The sequence below is a fragment of the Corticium candelabrum genome, chromosome 3 (assembly GCF_963422355.1).
Source record: "Corticium candelabrum chromosome 3, ooCorCand1.1, whole genome shotgun sequence".
NCBI lineage: Eukaryota > Metazoa > Porifera > Homoscleromorpha > Homosclerophorida > Plakinidae > Corticium > Corticium candelabrum.
Genome location: NC_085087.1, coordinates 5,385,202 through 5,404,885, shown reverse-complemented (window position 1 = coordinate 5,404,885; position 19,684 = coordinate 5,385,202). Strand labels below are relative to the sequence as shown.

At 36.4% G+C, this 19,684-nt stretch overlaps 2 protein-coding genes across 3 annotated transcripts; both read right to left on the bottom strand.

The window, feature by feature from the left end:
* Nucleotides 1-2,094: 2,094 nt before the first annotated feature.
* LOC134177523 (uncharacterized) lies at nt 2,095-4,785 on the bottom strand. Of its 2 annotated transcripts, XR_009969535.1 has the most exons (5): nt 4,708-4,785; nt 2,759-3,000; nt 2,604-2,699; nt 2,510-2,549; nt 2,095-2,440 (listed from the first exon to the last, which is right to left on the bottom strand). XR_009969535.1 is itself a non-coding variant. In XM_062644309.1 (4 exons), the coding sequence occupies exons 1-4, from the start codon at nt 2,961-2,963 to the stop codon at nt 2,419-2,421; spliced, it is 363 nt and encodes a 120-aa protein (XP_062500293.1). In that variant the 5' UTR covers nt 2,964-3,051; the 3' UTR covers nt 2,095-2,418. The 2 variants fall into 2 exon arrangements, 1 of the variants encoding a protein (XP_062500293.1); XM_062644309.1 differs by lacking the exon at nt 4,708-4,785 and having other exon boundaries at nt 2,759-3,051.
* A 10,875-nt stretch (nt 4,786-15,660) lies between these two features.
* Nucleotides 15,661-17,994, bottom strand: LOC134177376 (uncharacterized). The gene is made up of 7 exons (XM_062644150.1): nt 17,872-17,994; nt 17,774-17,812; nt 17,612-17,707; nt 17,493-17,550; nt 16,589-16,853; nt 16,191-16,535; nt 15,661-16,014 (listed from the first exon to the last, which is right to left on the bottom strand). Exons 1-7 carry the CDS (start codon nt 17,879-17,881, stop codon nt 15,877-15,879), a joined length of 951 nt encoding a protein of 316 aa, XP_062500134.1. The 5' UTR covers nt 17,882-17,994; the 3' UTR covers nt 15,661-15,876.
* Between the last annotated feature and the right edge of the window lie 1,690 nt (nt 17,995-19,684).

Here is a 19,684-nt window from a genome sequence, read left to right as displayed (position 1 = left end):
GCTAGATATCTTCGGTACTAGATAGCTGCGGTACTAGATATCTAGAGTACTAGATATTTATGCTACTAGATAGCTACGGTACTAAATGTTTACAGTACATGATATCTACTGTACTAGATATTTACTAGATATTTACAGTACTAGATATCTACGATACTAGATCTAGAGTACTAGATATATAGTACTAGATATCTACATTACTAGATATCTACAGTACTAGACATCTACGCTAATTGATATCTACGGTACTAGATATCTACTGTACTTGATATCCAAAATACTAGGTATCTACGATACTAGATATCTACGGTACTAGGTATCTACGATACTAGATATCTACAGTACTACATATCTACAGTACTTGATATCTACAGTACTAGATATCTACAGTACTAGATATTTACGGTACTTGATATCTACAGTACTAGATATCTACAGTACTAGATATCTACAGTACTAGATATTTACGGTACTAGATATCTACAGTACTAGGTATCTACAGTACTAGGTATCTACGGTACTAGATACCTATGATACTAGATATATACAGTACTATATATCTACAGTGCTATGTACCTACAGTACTAGATATCTACAGTACTAGATATCTACAGTACCAGATATCTACGGTACTAGATATTTACATTACTAGATATCTCCATTACTAGATATCTACATTACTAGATATCTATAATTTTGTTTAAAATATTGTTCATACTTACCATGTATAAAACTGATAGATGCATTTGCAGTAGTACTTTCAAAACAATTGGATGCTGTAATGAAGACAGTTAGAATGTTGACAACGTTAGGTTTGTCAAATGTAGAACAAAACTGAGTTTGACTTTTAGCTGCCATACTGACGTCTTCTTGGGTCTGTATTGTAGTAGAAGGAGGCGCAGTGCTAGCAATATTGACGCACACAGAAATGTTGTTGTCACAAATAGTTGTGTTTACTTGGTCAACAGCAGGAAAGTCTAAATGTGAACATATTGTAGATATTTTACTTCTTAAATGTACATCAGTGCAGTAATGCTTACCGCCAGTGTTACTTGTAACATGCTCGCCTCGACGTTTAGTCTCATTATTTACAAGTTGAATAATATCGATTTGAATTCCGTTGTAACTCGAGTTTTGTAGAAGTACACTAACATTCGATTTGATTGTTTGGATAATTTCTTTTGTACGCATTACATGAATTGTTTCATATACTCTAATTTAGAATTTCCTTTGTAGACACCCCATCTAAATGACTCTGATTGGTTGCCCGCAAATGGAATACTTAGATTAACGCGTCTTTCTAGGAGCTGGTAAATTGTAAAAGCTGGAGAGTCGATATTGCAATTGTAAGGCCCTACACCTACAGACACATTTTATGATGTCAAAGCAATGCGACAAAATTGCATTGATTTACCGCATATGTAATCTTGCTCAGTTACTGCATACTTAATGACTGCTCCGAGTAATAGACAGACTATGTGCGATGATCTCATACCAGCAGGTCCCCTTTCTTACGAGACGCGACTACATTCTCTCTCTTTTACTGAGTTTAACGTCCGAAATGCGCACAGAACGACGCAGTATCTTCAAATGAATGATCAAAGATTTGTACTGCTGCAACTGGTTGTGGCCTGATGTGCATGGTCACTGCTACTTCCGCGTTGTGTGACGAATGAGTAATCAACAGCAAGTGCGTACTCATTGTCCTTACGCTCTACTGCATACATACAAAATGTATTCGTCAACTAACTTGCTTGTAAGACATGCCAGTATGTGCTATTTTATTTGCATAATTTGAGAAAATTTTATATATTTTATGTATAGGTGATAAATCTCCGACATTTCCCTACATGCAACAATTAGCTAGTAAACATCAATGCCAACTGCGATTGTCAGCAATCGCATGCAGGGGGACTTCGAAGTCAATAAAAGTATGAGATCGTAAACAGCCTTACAAAGACAACACGCATGCTTAGACGCACGCGCACTTGAAATGGAAGTTGTACATACATTGCAAAATTTAACTCCTTTTTTGGTACGTGTGTACTGTACGTGTATATAGACACGCTGCCATAGTGTTACGTATAACATCATTGATTTCCGTATTCAGCAATTTGTTTAGATCCACAATCACTGCATGGCTACATATTTAGAACTCAAGAGCGAATTCGCTCACCCATGCAAAGTTTTCAAGCACTGAGTAGCGCACTCTTGTACAGTTGCTGAATGCATGCTGACGTATATCGACGCATCAAGTAGTTCCGTAAGCTGTATTGTTCTGACTTGCCGTCTCGTATACATCGTCGTGTTCGTCATGATCAGCTGCTACTCCTTCTTCGCGAGCTGCACGTGCGTCGGGAAATTCGAATTTAGCACTTTCGTACACCTCGTTTGCAGTGTCGTGTATAGATTGTAATTCTACATTTGATAAATTGACTCTCTAAGCATATTAGATGCTAGACATATCTAACACTTTAGAAAAAATCTAACAAAAATACTGTGCACGCACCTGTCTTTTGATAGTTTATCTTCTTTTTTGTTTGTATTGTCTATAAGGATAAACTCTTGACTTACATATGTTTGATATGATGCACCGGTCTTACCCCTTTTGTAGAATTTCCAAATAATCCAAATAACAATTAATGTTATGAAAACAAAACTCGCTACTGCCATGATTATGAAAACTCGGAGTGGAAGTTCTGCATCAAATTGCAGTGATTTAGACCACCAAAGCCTGAACCACAAAAACAACAATCACCTGAGCACGAATAATTACTAGGAGTAGTTGGGATGTGAAGTTTGTCTGTATGAATGATATTGCCTGGGGAAGCAGATGTCGTTGTCCTTGATTGGCTAACAGGCGTTGTCGTGGTCTTTTCCCTACCGTTTGTAGCTTTGTCTAAAAGATCATTGGTTTCTGTCTGAGATTGTATAGTTGCCGTTTGATGTACTGTGCTCTTCATTATACCATTTGTAGTTTTGCTCACAAGAGTTTGCCTACTAGAAATATTTACATTACGCTAGATAGAAACAGAAATGTGTGTGTGTGTGTGTGTGTGTGTGTGTGTGTGTGTGTGTGTGTGTGTGTGTGTGTGTGTGTGTGTGTGTGTGTGTGTGTGTGTGTGTGTGTGTGTAAGTGTAAGAAACTTGAAGAAATACAGTCATTTTTACTAGATTATTGTTGCCAACATTTAGAGTTTGTATCTAAGAGTATTTCAATTGAGGTAACCCGATAGTTACGGTTTTAGATATACCACTGTATAGCAAATGTTATATTTTGAAACTTTAACAATTAATTAACATGAGATTTTAAAAACGTTCTTAATTAACTTAATTAACTTGTTAATGAGGTCAATGCACCATACAATTGCTCACGCAAGTGATGAACTTTCTCTAGTCACTTCTGGGTGTCTTCACGAGGTGGCAACTCAAACGCGGAAAGAGCAGCGGCAAGCACTTACTGCAACTATAGTATAGTCACACAGAGTTCGTGAAATGGCTAATTATTATAGGCATTCTCCAAATAATTTAGTCCCTTTTTGCGCAATCAAATCACAGCCGTTTTCTTAAATCAAATGCTTTGTTCTACAAAAATTGATCACTAACTATATTGTTGCACGAAAGTTGTTCATATCGTGAACCGAAACTAAATCATCCTTCTTGCTCTACTAAGTCTACAGCGCTGCAAAATGCCAATAATCGATGCTGTCGTTTCGTAAATAAGAAATGGCACCACTGTCCAAGGGTGTAAGCGGGATTTCTGATACGGAGTTTTGTAATTTGTAATTGGTTAATTAAAATTATTTTAATTAACAGTTAACTAAGCCACTTTGAATTGGCATCGTAGAACGGCAGTCAACCCCGCAAATGTTTTGTTGTTGTAGATATTGTAATGACACATTGAGTAACGTATCTATTGGTATTTAACGTATTTATACAATGATTGCATAGTTACTTTAATACTAATAAAAATTTATTACGATGTTAAATTTTAGCCATCTACGTTTTAGTAAATAAGATAGCAGGCCTTTAAAGCCTCAGCTATAGACCCATGTATATACAGTTTCGTACTCAGGGGTTTTTCTCTATTGCTAGGAATACCCCCAGGCTAAGGCCTCTACAAAATTTTTGCATTGAGACATCAAACTCGTAAAAATAATAAACATTGATTTCTACTTGTCAGCCAGCTTAGTTCTACGTTCCCCGAGCTTATGTATAGTGTTTTCACATCTTAATCAATTAACTCTTTCTTATCTATTTGTCAGATTTATGTCTACATGGAAGAGAGGGCCTGTGGCAAGAAATTCGTTATCAAAATAGCAGATAGATTTACTTCTTGACTCGTGTGGTTGGCTTGTTTTTAAAGAGAAATCCTCCTTGTATAGCCATAAAGTTTTTACAGCTCATGGATAATTAAATAGCCTTCCAAATACTGAGACGTTTAAGTGTTAATATTTTACTCTGCATTGTTGCAGTTTTTAAAAATCATTGTAAGTTAAACGAATAACGTTATTTATTGTAATAGTTTAAACTATTAAACATTTGATGACGTCATAAAAATTGACGCAAAATATTTCTTTATCAACACCCCTGTGAGTGACCCTGCGTATGCGCAACTAATGTAAGATCCTTTATATTAAATTTAGTTAATAAAAATTAACCGAGTAAATTTATTAATTAGCATCTTGACACACTAAATAATCTTACCTGTAAGAGCTTGCTGTAGAGTCTAGTATCAATTATCGGACACTTCTTGTATCTAAGAGATTAATGTAGAGAGTAGTCACATGGTAACACGACGTGCTAAATTCAGCTTGATCACTTGACGTATTGCTGTTCATGGTGACAAAATAGAACTTCGCTGTTTTTCCCAGTATATGGGACACGCCCATCAAATATCGGACACCCGTCGGTTTCTCCTTTCGACGGTACCACAGTTTACTGTCTGCACCTTGAAATAATAGGTACATGTCTCTTCTACTCGCACTGATAACAACAGACCGGCAGCTTTGCACGTTGCTCTTGAGGAAGCTCAAGAAGAGAGGCGGGTCTTTTTCTCTAATATCGGACAGCCCAGTTTGCTTGATGCAAGAGCAAATAGGCGAGAACCGCCATTAATTGTGTCAATACTGACTGCAGACGTTTTTTAATTGCCCGACGAGCATCAAGAGCCTTTGACTCGTCTCTGTATCAAAGGAAATAGCTATCCACAAACAAATGAATGAATCTAGAGGTGCTAAACTGAGAAAATTTATAGCTCTCCTTCATCTAGCACGTCCTGAACATCGCCATCGTTCGCGAACAAATAAATCTTGTTTTGCTTTCTGACCGAATTATTGTAGTTTCTGGCCGGTTTGGTGCAATTGTGGTTTGTAACGCTTTTAAAGTCGGCCTAGTGTAAGTATATGACTTGGTTTGTATGTTCCCAACATAATAACTTGCGCCTGCAAAGTAAAATAAAATTATTTTGCAGGTTTGAGTGTAGAAAAAATTAAAGTTACTGTTTACATGCATATTTCTCCTTTGTGTTTAGATATACTTGAAATTACCGTAAACTTGTAGGAAGAAAGACTGTGTCGAAACATTGAAGCAGTTGGCAGCTCGAAGAGATATGGTACCGCTGTCTTCCATTCTTAGAGGACCGAATTCCAAACAGCTGCCGTTGATGGTATATCGAGACGCATTGACTGCGGACTCTAGTCGCTCATTGTCATTGCGAGGTGAGTGGTACAGAGACACTGTAAGAAGAGGAGCACCTGTTATCGTGAAACACAAGCGAAGTAGAGAGTTCCTGTTCACTGTTATGGTGCGAGATGTGTTGAGAAGACGCAACGCTGGCTGCTCTGCAACAGTACCGGCAAATGGTTAGTCAATACGGCTTGACTCTAAACCCAGTCGTTTTGCAAATTGTTACGTCATTCTAAAATTGATATTTATGATGCACTTGTTGGTATTGAGTTTCTGGGCCGGATCTAGAGGGGGTTATGGCGTTTCCACCCCTCTTTTCTAACCCCTTTTTTTCAACAAGCGAGGTTTAATAATTGCATATAATTTTATTAGAAAAGAGAAAATTAGTAATACTATAAATAACTGCTAACGGTGAACCCCTCTTTCAAAAATTCCTGGATTCAGCGCTGTTGACAATAACTGTGGTAGTTGTTAACATTAAGTTTACGTACGTAGGCTAGTATTTTGTATTTTGTATTTGCATTTTGTTGTGAAAAGTAACATAATGTTGTAGTTCTACAGCCGTAGCATTGTTAATTAAATCTCCTAGACTGTTTCTAGGAAAGACTTTGCGACACTGTTGCTGTCAGTCTGTTTGTGCTCTTAGATAAAAAGCCTGCGTTTTATTTGATTTTGCAGAACAATCTCGAGCTCACTGCTCACACTGTTTAATTTTCATTATTTAATTTTAAAATTTACAGTTTTGTTTATTGTTTTGTGTTGTCATCTATTAATTAGATTTACCAAAAATTAAAAAAAAAAATTAGAAATCTTTGATTTTCCGACGGGAGTCTACAATTAATTTACAGTTGAGGTAGCAACTTGTCTTCAGGTTAGATGCTCACTTGCAGATAAGTCACCTTACGTATTTAGAGAAAAAGCGTGTTACTTAGTGGGGCCATTGCTTGCAACTTGAACTATTTGCTTCTAGTTACTCTGTAGTTTGCAACACGCACGCCTATCAGCAACGCAAACCGTATAGTTGGGAAGCTCGAGGCTACAATTAACTTTATATGTTAGTCTTAAAACAATGACGATTTTTTTGGGTGAAATATTTAGTTGTTAATAAATCGTAGTATATAAAACATTAATATTAATTGAAATTATGAGTAATAATAATTCAAAGTGTTTTATCTACCGCTTTAGTTAGTTGTCAAAGCCAATCCTTTTGAATATATTGACAACATTCTGTTTGTTGATCATAACTAGGCAACACCGAGTTAGAAATTCTCCTATTTATTAGCACTTTTTATCTCACAATTTGCAAATCTCTTGTCCTTCTATTAGAATGAGTCGGCCACTAAAGTCTGTTCAATTATTGGAAAGGACGTGGGAACTGTGGTTAATAGTTAGTACGAAGTGGCAGATCTGTAGCTGTCGAGGTAGATTTATAGTGATTTTTAGAAGATTTACATACGAGAGAGATGCGCCATTGTAAAAAAACGTGCTCAAACAGGGGCTAAGGAATGGAAGAGCAGAGATGGGCGTTGCTAAAGGGGAAGTCAACAAAAATGAACTTAACTTGTATGAGTAGATCTTACGAAGACAAATCGATCGGTATAAGTTACTCCGTTATCTTCGCTTTTGTATACGAGAACGAGCGATAATGTGCAACGCCCACGCGCCTGCTCCGCGCTGCTTGGTCGATTAAGCTTCGCACACTGCAAACGAATCAATGCGTTTACGGATGACTGCTACAGATATATCGAGATTGCCGAATGTGAATGCGAAGATATTATGAAGATATGCCTTCTTGCCGTCAGTGGTTCCTCTGTAAAGTAAAATGGTGTCGGTAGAGCTGTTTTCCCGTCAGACTTTAAAGGAATATTTCTCAGTGTCACGGCTTACGTAGAGAACGCGCTTGTGCTTGAGTATTTTTTATCCTTGTTCTTTTAATATCCGAAGAGAAACGTTGAGCGCGCCGTCTGGCATGTGCAACAGAGGACGATCCTATTTTTACATCCGGGAGTGTAACCCTGCACCAATCAGCGGCCGAAGAAGTGAGCAGACCAGATGTGAAAATAAGAACGTCCTCTGTAGCACACGCCAGACAGTGCGCTGAACATTTCTTTTCAGATATTAAAAAAACAAGGATAAAAATACTCAAGCACAAGCACGTTTTCTAGGTAAGCCGTGGTATTGAGGAATTCTGCTTCAAAGTCTGACGGGAAAACAGCTTTACCGACACCATTTTACTTTAGAGAGGAACCACTGACAGCAAGACGGCAGATCTTCATAATATCTTCGCATTCACATTCGGCAATCTCGATATATCCGTAACAGTCATCCGTAAACGCATTGATTCGTTCACAGTGGGCGGAGCTTAATCGACAAGGAAGCGAGGAGCAGGCGCGTGGGCGTTGCACATCACAGTAACATCGCTCGTTCTCGTAAACAAAGACGAAGATAACGGAGTAACTTATACCGATCGATTTGTCTTCGTAAGATCTACTCATACACGTTAAGTTCATTTTTGTTGGACTTCCCCTTTATTTCCGGCTAGTGAAATAAACGGTTCCAGTTTAGCTATGAACTTAGGTTCAAAGGTTCAACGAAGGCCTCAACTACATTAGCTTGCTAGCTACAGCTGTTTTACTTATCAATCCATAGTTCAAAGTACGTCCCCGTCATCTTTCAAGTAGTGGGCGTTATAGCGGTGGCTTTGAAGTTATCAGACACCTGGTGTAAATGCAAGAGGAGGGCAGGGCCAAGCGCGTGTCATACAGAAAGTTACAAATTGTGTCATAATAAAGAACCAATCACAGTATTCATTAGCTGATTTGGAACCTCCTCCTTCTGAGCTTTCCAAATAATGTTGGAATCAACATACTAGGACGTCCACTTCAGGAGATACGGGTTTTACCCCACGTCCTCTCTAATATTCGAACAGACTTTAGCTAACACAGTATAGATATCAATATTTAACAAATTCCTCCTCGGTCTCATATCTGCATGAATAGACTTCTAATGTGTATAGATTTTATGTAAAAACAGGGCTCAAGGCTAACAAGGTGATCGATGTACCTCCCAACTCAGACAGCATCTATACGTACAAAAATACACAAAATAATACATCTTACTTCCAATTTTTATTCTTCCTGTATTGCTTGAATAAATTATCTTTTTGGTGTCATTGACGAAAGCAAGTTGATAGAAGAGCGTTCTCTCGGCCAAAAGAGTGATGTTGATAATCACCAAACGACTATACATTGCAGAGATTTGTACAGGTGAATAAAAAAGATCAGAGTTCAAGGAAGGCACGAAAAACCATCTCGCTCTGGTCCTTTGACTGCTTTTGCTGTCACGGTCATTGCTGTGTCGCGGAGGCCGTACATAGTCAACGAAGTCGATTCCAGGAAATGTTGATTACCTACAGGCAGAAAACAACGCAAATAGGCGAAGGTGAGTGACAGAGTGAGCAGTCAACGTATACCACAAGAGATGTCAGCATCGATGCTGTAAAACCATGCTAACAAAAGCAATGAATGCTGCGCAATTCATTGTACTATAGCTGTACTGTAGAGAATGTTCTCTGAAAGCGAAAAACCGCAGATATTGCACTGACAATCGACTACTCTCTATTTACTGGATACTATCATCAGGATGCTGACACCCAGTATCTACAATGGCACAATGTGGTCATCCGGATACACTCAATAACCACAGATTTCATAGACGAGTGTGATAGATGTTTTTTCTAGATCTGTGATCATGTCTACTGAACTAGAGTGACAGACCTTTTCCGTGCAGCGTGTCTAGATTCTGAATTGAAATTACCAAAACGCAACTATTAATGCCAGTAGTGGTACACAAAAGGGCTGCATGCATACAGACCATAGACAGGGGGTATTATTTAGATGGTAACTTATCTTTTCCTAGTGGTTCCACCTAGTCTCGTGATCATTCCCTATATACACGTCATCAATCAGCGTATAAATAAATACTATTTAATTAACATAAACGCTACTTGGCAACACGACACCAGTCTCTACAGACGCATGCGCATACTCTAGCGCGTTTTGTCTAGCTTGTAGAAATCTAGTACTGTAGATATCTAGTACTGTAGAAATCTTGTACTCAGTAATTTTAGATATCTACGTAGTGCTGTAGATATCTAGTACTGTAGATGTCTAGTACTATAGATATTTAGTACCGTAAATATCTATTATTGTCGATATCTAGTACTGTAGATATAAAGCATTGTATATATCTAGTACTGTAGATACCTTGTATCGTAGATATCTAGTTCATGTACTGTAAATATCTAGTACTGTAGATATCTAGTACTGTAGATATCTAGTATTGTAGATATCTAGTACTGTTGATATCTAGTATTGTAGATATCTAGTAATGTAAATATAGTACTGTAGATATCTAGTATTGTTGATATTTAGTACTGTATATATCTAGTACCGTAGCTGTCTAATACCGTAGATATCTAGTACCATAGACATTTAGTACTGTAGATATCTAGTACCATAGATATCTAGTACCATAGATATCTAGCACTGTAGATATCTAGTAATGGAGATATCTAGTAATGGAGATATCTAGTAATGTAGATATCTAGTACCGTAGATATCTAGTACTGTAGATATCTAGTACTGTAAATATCTAGTACTGTAGATATATAGTACTGTAGATAAGATATCTAGTAATGTAGATATCTAGTACTTTAGATATCTAGTACTGTTGATATCTAGTATCGTAGATATCTCGTAATGTAAATATAGTACTGTAGATATCTAGTATTGTTGATACTTAGTACTGTAGATAACTACAACTCATGATTACAATCTTCTGTTAGAAAAAGAAAACTCACATGAAGTTTCAGTCAGACTTAGATCAGTCAGTGGAAAGGAGCTGGTGCCTTCCTACAAGCAATCCCAACGTCAAACAAGGTTGCACTAAAACCCGGCGAATTTCGCCTAGCAGCTTGTTTACGTTTAGGTCTTAACTTTCCTTTTTAGGGAATGCAAGATAAGAGCGATTTTGGGATACACGTTGACTCTTTTGGGTATCATCTCATGACATGTAAACACGGAGGAGGTCCCGTTTGGGCTCATGACTCAATTGTAAGCTCTTGGTCGGAATGCTTGAAAGAGCTGGCCGTTCTCCAAAAGAAAGAACCAAAACATAGATATCTGAACAATGAAGGTAGACCTGATATTCTCATATGCGACACCGGTATTTTGTCTGATCATGAGATGGATATTTCACTTGCCCATCCCTGGAGTAAAGAGATCGTCAAAAATTGCGCCAAACTGAGTGGATTTGCTGCAAAGAAAAGAGAAGAAGTGAAAAATGCTAAATATGACAATGAGATTCTTCCAGGAGGTAGTGCACCAAAATGCATACCTGTAGTGTTCGAGCAATTTGGCACCTGGAGATTTTCCGCTGAGCGTCTGCTGAACACTTTATCGCTCAAGTCCAAAGATAAAGAAGGAAAGAACAACTCTGCTGACTTCAAGACCTACTGGAGACGTCGGTTTTGTTACACTGCAGAAGCTAAATGCTCGTGTGATGATGAAAAAACTGAACATCGTTCAAGGTGGTTCCATTTTAGATAATGAACTCAGGCGTGTCCAGGCACGCCCACATTAGTTTCTTAAGTTAGAGTTTAGGTTTGAGTTTAGTTGACATTTTATGCTGTTTGCCGTATCTATCAAATGTCATTGTACTAGAGAATTGAATAAATCTAATAAAAAAACTAAAACTCTAGATATCTAGTATTGTAGATATCAAGTACTGTAGATACCTAGCACTGTAGATATATAGTACTTTAGATATCTAGCACTGTAGATATATAGTACTGTAGATATCTAGTACTGTAGATATTTAGTATCATAGATATCTAGTATCGTAGACACCTAGTACCGTTGATACCTAGTAATGTAGATATCCAGTACTGTAGATATCTTGTACCGTAGATATCATGTAGCATAGATATCTAGTACCGCAGATATCTAGTACTGTAGATATCTAGCACTGTAGATATATAGTACTGTAGATATCTAGTACTGTAGATATTTAGGATCATAGATATCTAGTATCGTAGATACCTAGTACCGTTGATACCTAGTACTGTAGATATCCAGTACTGTAGATATCTTGTACCGTAGATATTTAGTACTGTCAATATCTAGTACCGTAGATATCTATTACTGTAGATATCTAGTACGGTAGATATCAAGTAGCGTATTTATCTAGTACCTTAGATATATAGTAATGTAAAAATCTAGTACTTTATATCTATTAAATTATATCTTGTACTGTTGATACCTAGTATCGTAGATATCAAGTAGCGTAGATATCTAGGACAGTAGAGATCTAGTACTGTAGATATCTAGTACTGCAGATATCTAGTACTATAGATATCTAGTACCGTAAAGATCTAGTAATGTAGATATCTATTACTGTAGATATCTAATACTGTAGATATTTAGTATCATAGATATCTAGTACCATAGATACCTAGTACCGTAGATACCTAGTACTGTAGATATCTAGTACTGTAGATGTATAGTACCGTAGATATCAAGTAGCGTAGAAATCTGGTAGCGTAGATATCTAGTACTGTAGATATCTAGTAACGTAGATATCTAGTACAGTAGATACCTAGTATTTTAGATATCTAGTACTGTAGATATCTAGTACAGTAGATACCTAGTATTTTAGATACCTAATACTGTAGATATCCAGTACCGTAGAGATCTAGTACTGTAGATATCTGGTAATGTAGATATTTAGTATCATAGATATCTAGTACTGTAGATATATAGTACCGTAGATACATATTACCGTAGATATCTAGTACAGTAGATACCTTGTATTTTAGATATCTAGTACTGTAGATATCTAATACCGTAGATATATAGTACTGTAGTTATCTAGTAATGTACATTTCTAGTATTGCAGATGCCTAGTATCGTAGATATCTAGTACCATAGATATATAGTACTGTAGATATCTAGTACTGTAGATATCTAGTACTGTAGATATCTAGTTCCGTAGATACCTAGTACCGTAGATATCTAGTACCGTAGATACCTAGTATTTTAGATACCTAGTACTGTAGATATCTAGTACCGTAAAGATCTAGTACTGTAGATTTCTATTACTGTAGATATCTAGTACTGTAGATATTTAGTATCATAGATATCTAGTATTGTAGATACCTAGTACCGTAGATACCTAATACCATAGATACCTAGTACCGTAGATACCTAGTACCGTAGATATCTAGTACCGTAGATACCTAGTATTTTAGATACCTAGTAGTGTAGATATCTAGTACCGTAAAGATCTAGTACTGTAGATTTCTATTACTGTAGATATCTAGTATTGTAGATATTTAGTATCATAGATATCTAGTATTGTAGATACCTAGTACCGTAGACACCTAGTACCGTAGATGCCTAGTACCGTAGATACCTAGTACCGTAGATACCTAGTACCGTAGATACCTAGTACCGTAGATACCTAGTACCGTAGATACCTACTACTATAGATATTCAGTACTGCAGGTATATAGCACCGTAGATATCAATTAGCGTAGATATCTGCTACCGTAGATATCCAGTACTGTAGATATATAGTACCGTAGATACCTAGTACAGTAGATACCTAGTATTTTAGATATCTAATACTGTAGATATCTAGTACCGTAGAGATCTAGTACTGTACATATTTAGTACTTTAGATACCTGGTACTGTAGATATTTAGGATCATAGATATCTAGTACCGTAGATACCTAGTACCGTAGATACCTAGTACTGTAGATATATAGTACCGTAGATATAAAGTAGCGTAGATATTCAGTACCGTAGACATCTTGTACCGTAAATATCTAGTACTGTAGATATCTAGTACCGTAGATATATAGTACTGTAGATATCTAGTACTGGAGATATCTAGTACTGGAGATACCTAGTACCGTAGATATCTAGTACTGTAGATACCTAGTATTTTAGATATCTAGTACTGTAGATATCAAGTAGCGTAGATATCTAGTACTGTAGATATCTAGCACCGTAGATATCTAGTAAATATGTAGTACAGTAGATATCTTGTACTGTAGGTATTTGGTACCGTAGCTATCTATTACCGTAGATATCTATTACTCTACATATCTAGTACCATAGATATATAGCACTGTAGATATCTAGCAATGTAGATATATATCACTGTAGATATCTAGCAATGTAGATATATAGCACTGTAGATATCTAGCACTGTAAATATGTAGTACTTGAGATATCTAGCAATATAGATATCTAGCACTGTAGATATCTACCACTGTAGATATCTAGTAATGGAGATATCTAGTAATGAAGACATCTATCACGGTAGATATCTGGTACTGTAGATAATTATGAACCTTCGATATCAAGTACCGTCGATATCAAGTACAGTAGATATCTAGTATTGTAGATATCTATTACTGTAGATATCTAACACTGTAGATATCAAATACTGTAGATATCTTGTACTGTAGATATTTGGTACCGTAGCTATCTGGTATTGTAGATATCTAGAACTCTAGATATTTTGTACCATAGATATCTAGCACTATAGATATCTGGCACTGTAGATATCTATTACTAAAAATTCTTAGTAATGGAGATATCTATTAATGGAGATATCTAGTAATGTAGATATCTAGTATCTTAGATATCTGGTACTGTAGATATTTAGTACCGTAGTTATCTAGTACCGTAGATATTAAGTACCGTAGTTATCTAGTACGGTAGATATCAAGTACCGTAGATATCTAGTAACGTAGATTTATAGTACCGTAGATATCTAGTACTGTAGATATCTAGTACTATAGATATCTAATACTGTAAGTATCTAACACTGTAGATATATAGTACTGTAGATATCTGGTATTGTAGATATCTAGTACTGCAGATATCTAGTACTGTAGATATCTAGTACTGTAGATATCTAGTACTGTAGATATCTAGTACTGTAGATATCTAATACCGTAGATATCTAGTAGCACCGTAGTTATCTAGTACCGTAGATATTAAGTACCGTAGTTATCTAGTACGGTAGATATCAAGTACCGTAGATATCTAGTAACGTAGATTTATAGTACCGTAGATATCTAGTACTGTAGATATCTAGTACTATAGATATCTAATACTGTAAGTATCTAACACTGTAGATATATAGTACTGTAGATATCTGGTATTGTAGATATCTAGTACTGTAGATATCTAGTACTATAGATATCTAATACTGTAAGTATCTAACACTGTAGATATATAGTACTGTAGATATCTGGTATTGTAGATATCTAGTACTGTAGATATCTAGTACTGTAGATATCTAGTACTGTAGATATCTAGTACTGTAGATATCTAGTACTGTAGATATCTAATACCGTAGATATCTAGTAGCACCGTAGATATCTAGTACTGTAGATATCTAGTACTATAGCTATCTAATATTGCAGATACATAGTACTGTAGATACCTAGTACTGTAGATATATATTTTTGTAGATATCTAATATTGCAGATACATAGTGCTGTAGATATCTAGTACTGTAGATATATTATGCTGTAGATATCTAGTACTGTATTTAGATATCTAGTGCTGTAGATATCTAGTACTACATGTAGATATTAAGTATTCTCGTTGTCTAAAGTTGACTGACATATATTATGTACATGTGTAATTCTTGTGGTAACAATTGAGTATGTCTTAGACTGTACGTTTATTTGTATAAATTTTATTAGAAAACATATTCAGGTAATTCTTCGTTTATATATAGTTAATTTAATGTTTACGACGTTTGTCTGTTATTTGCTTTATAGAAAAATTCTACAGTGTGAAACTCTAGTTGTTAAACACACGCACAACTAAATGCAGTTTTACTATGGTTTGACACCTGACTGACAACCTACGTTGCTACTCAAAGACTAGTTTTTGTGTAATTTATTGATAGTACAATAATGCGAATGTTTTGTCTCTTTGCAACTGTTAGCACCGTCACAGCTAAAGTCGACAATCAAAAAATCTTAAAATGCTACGCAAAAAAAGAAATAAATGCTTGAAACTGAAACTAACTAAACAGCGCATAATTAGTGTATAAAGAATATTAAACCGTTGATTGAACATTTGCGTTTCTCAGTCTCTTCAGAGTTTCTGTTCGTCGTTTCTTGGCATTGGCTGCTCAGAATTCATTTCAGAATATACGACACTTGGTTTTGCTAGTAGCTGTTGGATCGAGCCAGAAAAACTCGTTTCTAACTCTGCATACTGAACTTCACTCGCCTAGGATTTAAGATAGTAACAAAGCATAATACATCTATATAGTCAAATTACTTAGGTCCATACATAATTTAAGTCAATCAATTAAATAAAAATAAGTTAAACTACATAAATTTAAAATATTTAAATTAGCTATTAAAACGAATAAATAGTAATGTGTAATAGTTTAATTAATGTACCTTTGGTGGAGGTTCTTCTTTGGTTGTTTTCTTGGCCATGTCGACTGTTGCATAAAGTGTAGTAACTTGAAAAGATCCGCCTTGGTCTGCTGTTTTGAAATTCCCCATTTTATTTTTCGCGTCTTGGTTGAATTCTATCCGAGATTCTACCAACGTCACATTGTTGACGTCATCTACTTCGTCGGCCTTCCGACACGGAATGACTTCATAGAACGGGATAGCAATCAGTGGATTCGAAGTTTCCCGGGGTCCAGAGCCGTTTGAACAACTTGGTACAGCGTAATGCTCCCCTGGGTTCACTGTAGAGGTTGTTTGAGTGCTTGTCTCTTCGTTTTGAGGCAAATCCTAAATTCAGTATTTTAATATTTGCGCCAGTTAATAAATAAAATTGACGATACCTGGTTTGTTGATTTTCTATCATCGTCAGTGGCTACAGCTGCCTGGTTGTCTGGGTGTAGCGGTTCTCCCGGAGTAGCTGGATGCGTTTCAACGACGTTAGAAAGAAAAGTCGACAGTTTGGATTGTTCAACAGATTCTTCTTCGAGAGGAGTCGATAACACGTCGTTTGCCTTGGGGACTTGCTTGGACGGCAAAAACGTCATTGAATCGGATGGGGTACAGTCGACGTTCACATCTACCCCAAAATTTGTTTCTGCAGTATTGCTATATACAGATATTGCGGTATTACTATATATACAGATACATTAAAGAGTCAAATGAAAGAAAAATAACGGTGGTAAATACAAATTTTAAGTGGAGAGTAACGCGGGCTAGGTTAGCCTAGCACTTTATGTTAACTAATATTACAACGCACGTTTATATGATTACATTACAAAAGAATTTTGGTGAGTAGTTTAATTAACATACTCGTACACTTATCAAACACAACAATCTGTTGATTGGAAGTTGGCATTTATGTCTCTCAGTACCGGAACACATCAATTACAGTATCTCAGCCTGAATGTCATATTGCTGTTAGATCGCAACACATATACAACGACATGTAATAGTTATGTAATTAGCTAGATCTAAACCATAAGTAGACACTAATAGAGTGTATACAGTAGCATACAGTACTGAGTAAATAAAGATACATTTACTAGAGATACAAAGCTGTTTTTTGTAGTTTGTTACTCTGAACTAGCTTCATTACGTATAATTTTATTAGACCAAGACAAGCTACATGCCAGATAGCCTTACAAATTTAAAACCTAAAAAACCGTAAACTGCAAACATTTATTAAAATTTGAATTATTTTTTAATTCATGTGTGTGCAGGACGATCTTAGAAAAAGCAATTTACCTGTTTGCGTAAATGTGTTCAGTTGTTTGAAGGTCTGAGTTCAATTCTCTTTTGCGAGCTGCAACGTAAAGATTATGTTTTACTGCTACAGGTCTCTAGTTAACGTACTTCTAGTTTACCTGATTTTCGTTTGCAGCAAACAATAATGATGACGATCACGAAGATCAAAACTAGTGCACCAACGCTTGCCGCAACAATAATGTATATAGGAATTCCTGTTGATACAAATTATACAATAATTAATTAAGAGATTTGTTATCAGTACGCTGCAAGATTAAAACCTTGAGAGCTAGAGTCTTTCTGAGTTGGAGAAGACGTTCCTGTGTTAAAATATGCGTTACACAGAATAGAGTTTTTGTAATATATTGTTACATGTTACCTCTTGCCATTGGATGGGTGGCTAACTTACGATATTCTGTAGTTAGACTCAATCTCAGTTGGTAAGTTGTCGACTGACTTGATTTTTGTTGATTTGCTGTAGTTGAACTTGTTTGTTTAGCTGATGTTGTTAAACTTGCTTGCATGGCAGGACTTGTTTGTTTATCTGATGTAGTTGGGCTTGTTTGTTTGATCGATGAAGGAGTACTAGTTTGTTTGTCTGATGTAGTTGGATTTGTTTGTTTGATCGATTTAGGAGTACTTGTTTGTTTATCTGGTGTAGTTGGACTTGTTGTGAGATTGTCTGTCGAATCAGTGGTGAGTCTTGAAGATACAGACTGATTTTGAGTGACGGACGTAAAGCTAAACAAAAGATTTGTTCCTAAGAAAGCTAGACTACAATATTTATAGGAAGGAGTCTAAATTGGTTACAGCTATCCAAGAAACGTACAATGTTTACGTATACAACAAATAGCAGCAAAAAGACGCAATGACGACTATATCTTTTATGCAAAATATCTCTGCAGTAAGTTTTAGTAATTTCTATTTATGCTGCATCTTTTTAAATAGAAGTCTGATCTGTCTATCTGTCTGTCCAGGGACGTAGTGTGAACTCTAGAAATAGGGGACTAGACTTCACGATGCTACTGGACACGCCTACTTGTATAAACACGCGCAATTGTATTGGATTTTAATGACTGATGGTTGAATCAGTGGTAGATCCAGACTAAACAAATTTATTGTATATACTGTATATGCATAGCTTTGGTCCTCACACGTACTTACAGTTCACAACTTTTACGGCCACGCCTACACATGATGGGCACGCCACGCTACGATTCTGGTCTGTCTGTCTGTAACTACCGAGCAACAACAGCTCAAAGTTTGCATGACGAACTGTGAGTGAATGCAGTATCTAGGTCGACAGTGAAGGTGCCTTTCAGAGTTCTCTTGGGACAGCGCTAGTTCTTGCCGATCGAAGTCTAGCCCGCCGCCACTTGCGCTCGAATTTCTTTAGAATGGCGCAGTGGATCTCCACCAACTTTGAAATGCCCGTTTGTGACCTCGGACAGTAGAAACGGAGCGAGTCGCTTCTTACCGGGGACGTTTGTAGGAGTAAGATATTTTTACCATATCCGAGTTCTAAAAGATACGGATATATGGTGAACAAATTATTCGGGGGTTTATGTTGTCTCCGCCTATTTCGGGCAGATCACCACTCAAGAATTTGTGTTAATTTTAATAAATTAAATGTGAATCCTGCTCTATTTGCCTAGGCCCGGGTCCTCTGCTTTTCTTCTGTACAATGTGGCTATATTAGTGCAGACTTATGTATTTTTCAGGTCTAATATAATTTTAAATAATTAAGTAATCTTTTACACACAAGATACGATCTTACCTGCATGAAATAGCACTTGCTGTACTAGCAAGCTGCCGAGAATGTATGGAACTAACAACAACTGAGCATGTCGTATAATCGCAACGAGAAATATCTACATAGAATACACAACAAATTTATTTATAATTTTGTTTAAAATTTGTTTATATTTACCATTTATAAAACTGATGGATGCATTTGTAGTAGTACTTCCAAAACAATTGGATGCAGTAATGAAGACAGGTAGAATGTTTGCACCGCTGTGTTTGTCAAATGTAGAACAAAACTGAGTTTGATTTTTAGCTGCCATTCTGACGTTTTCTTGGGTCTGTATTGTAGTAGAAGGAGGCGGAGTGCCAATAATATTGACGCACACAGAAATGTTATTGTCACAAATGGTTGCGTTTACTAGGTCAACATCAGGAAAGTCTAAATG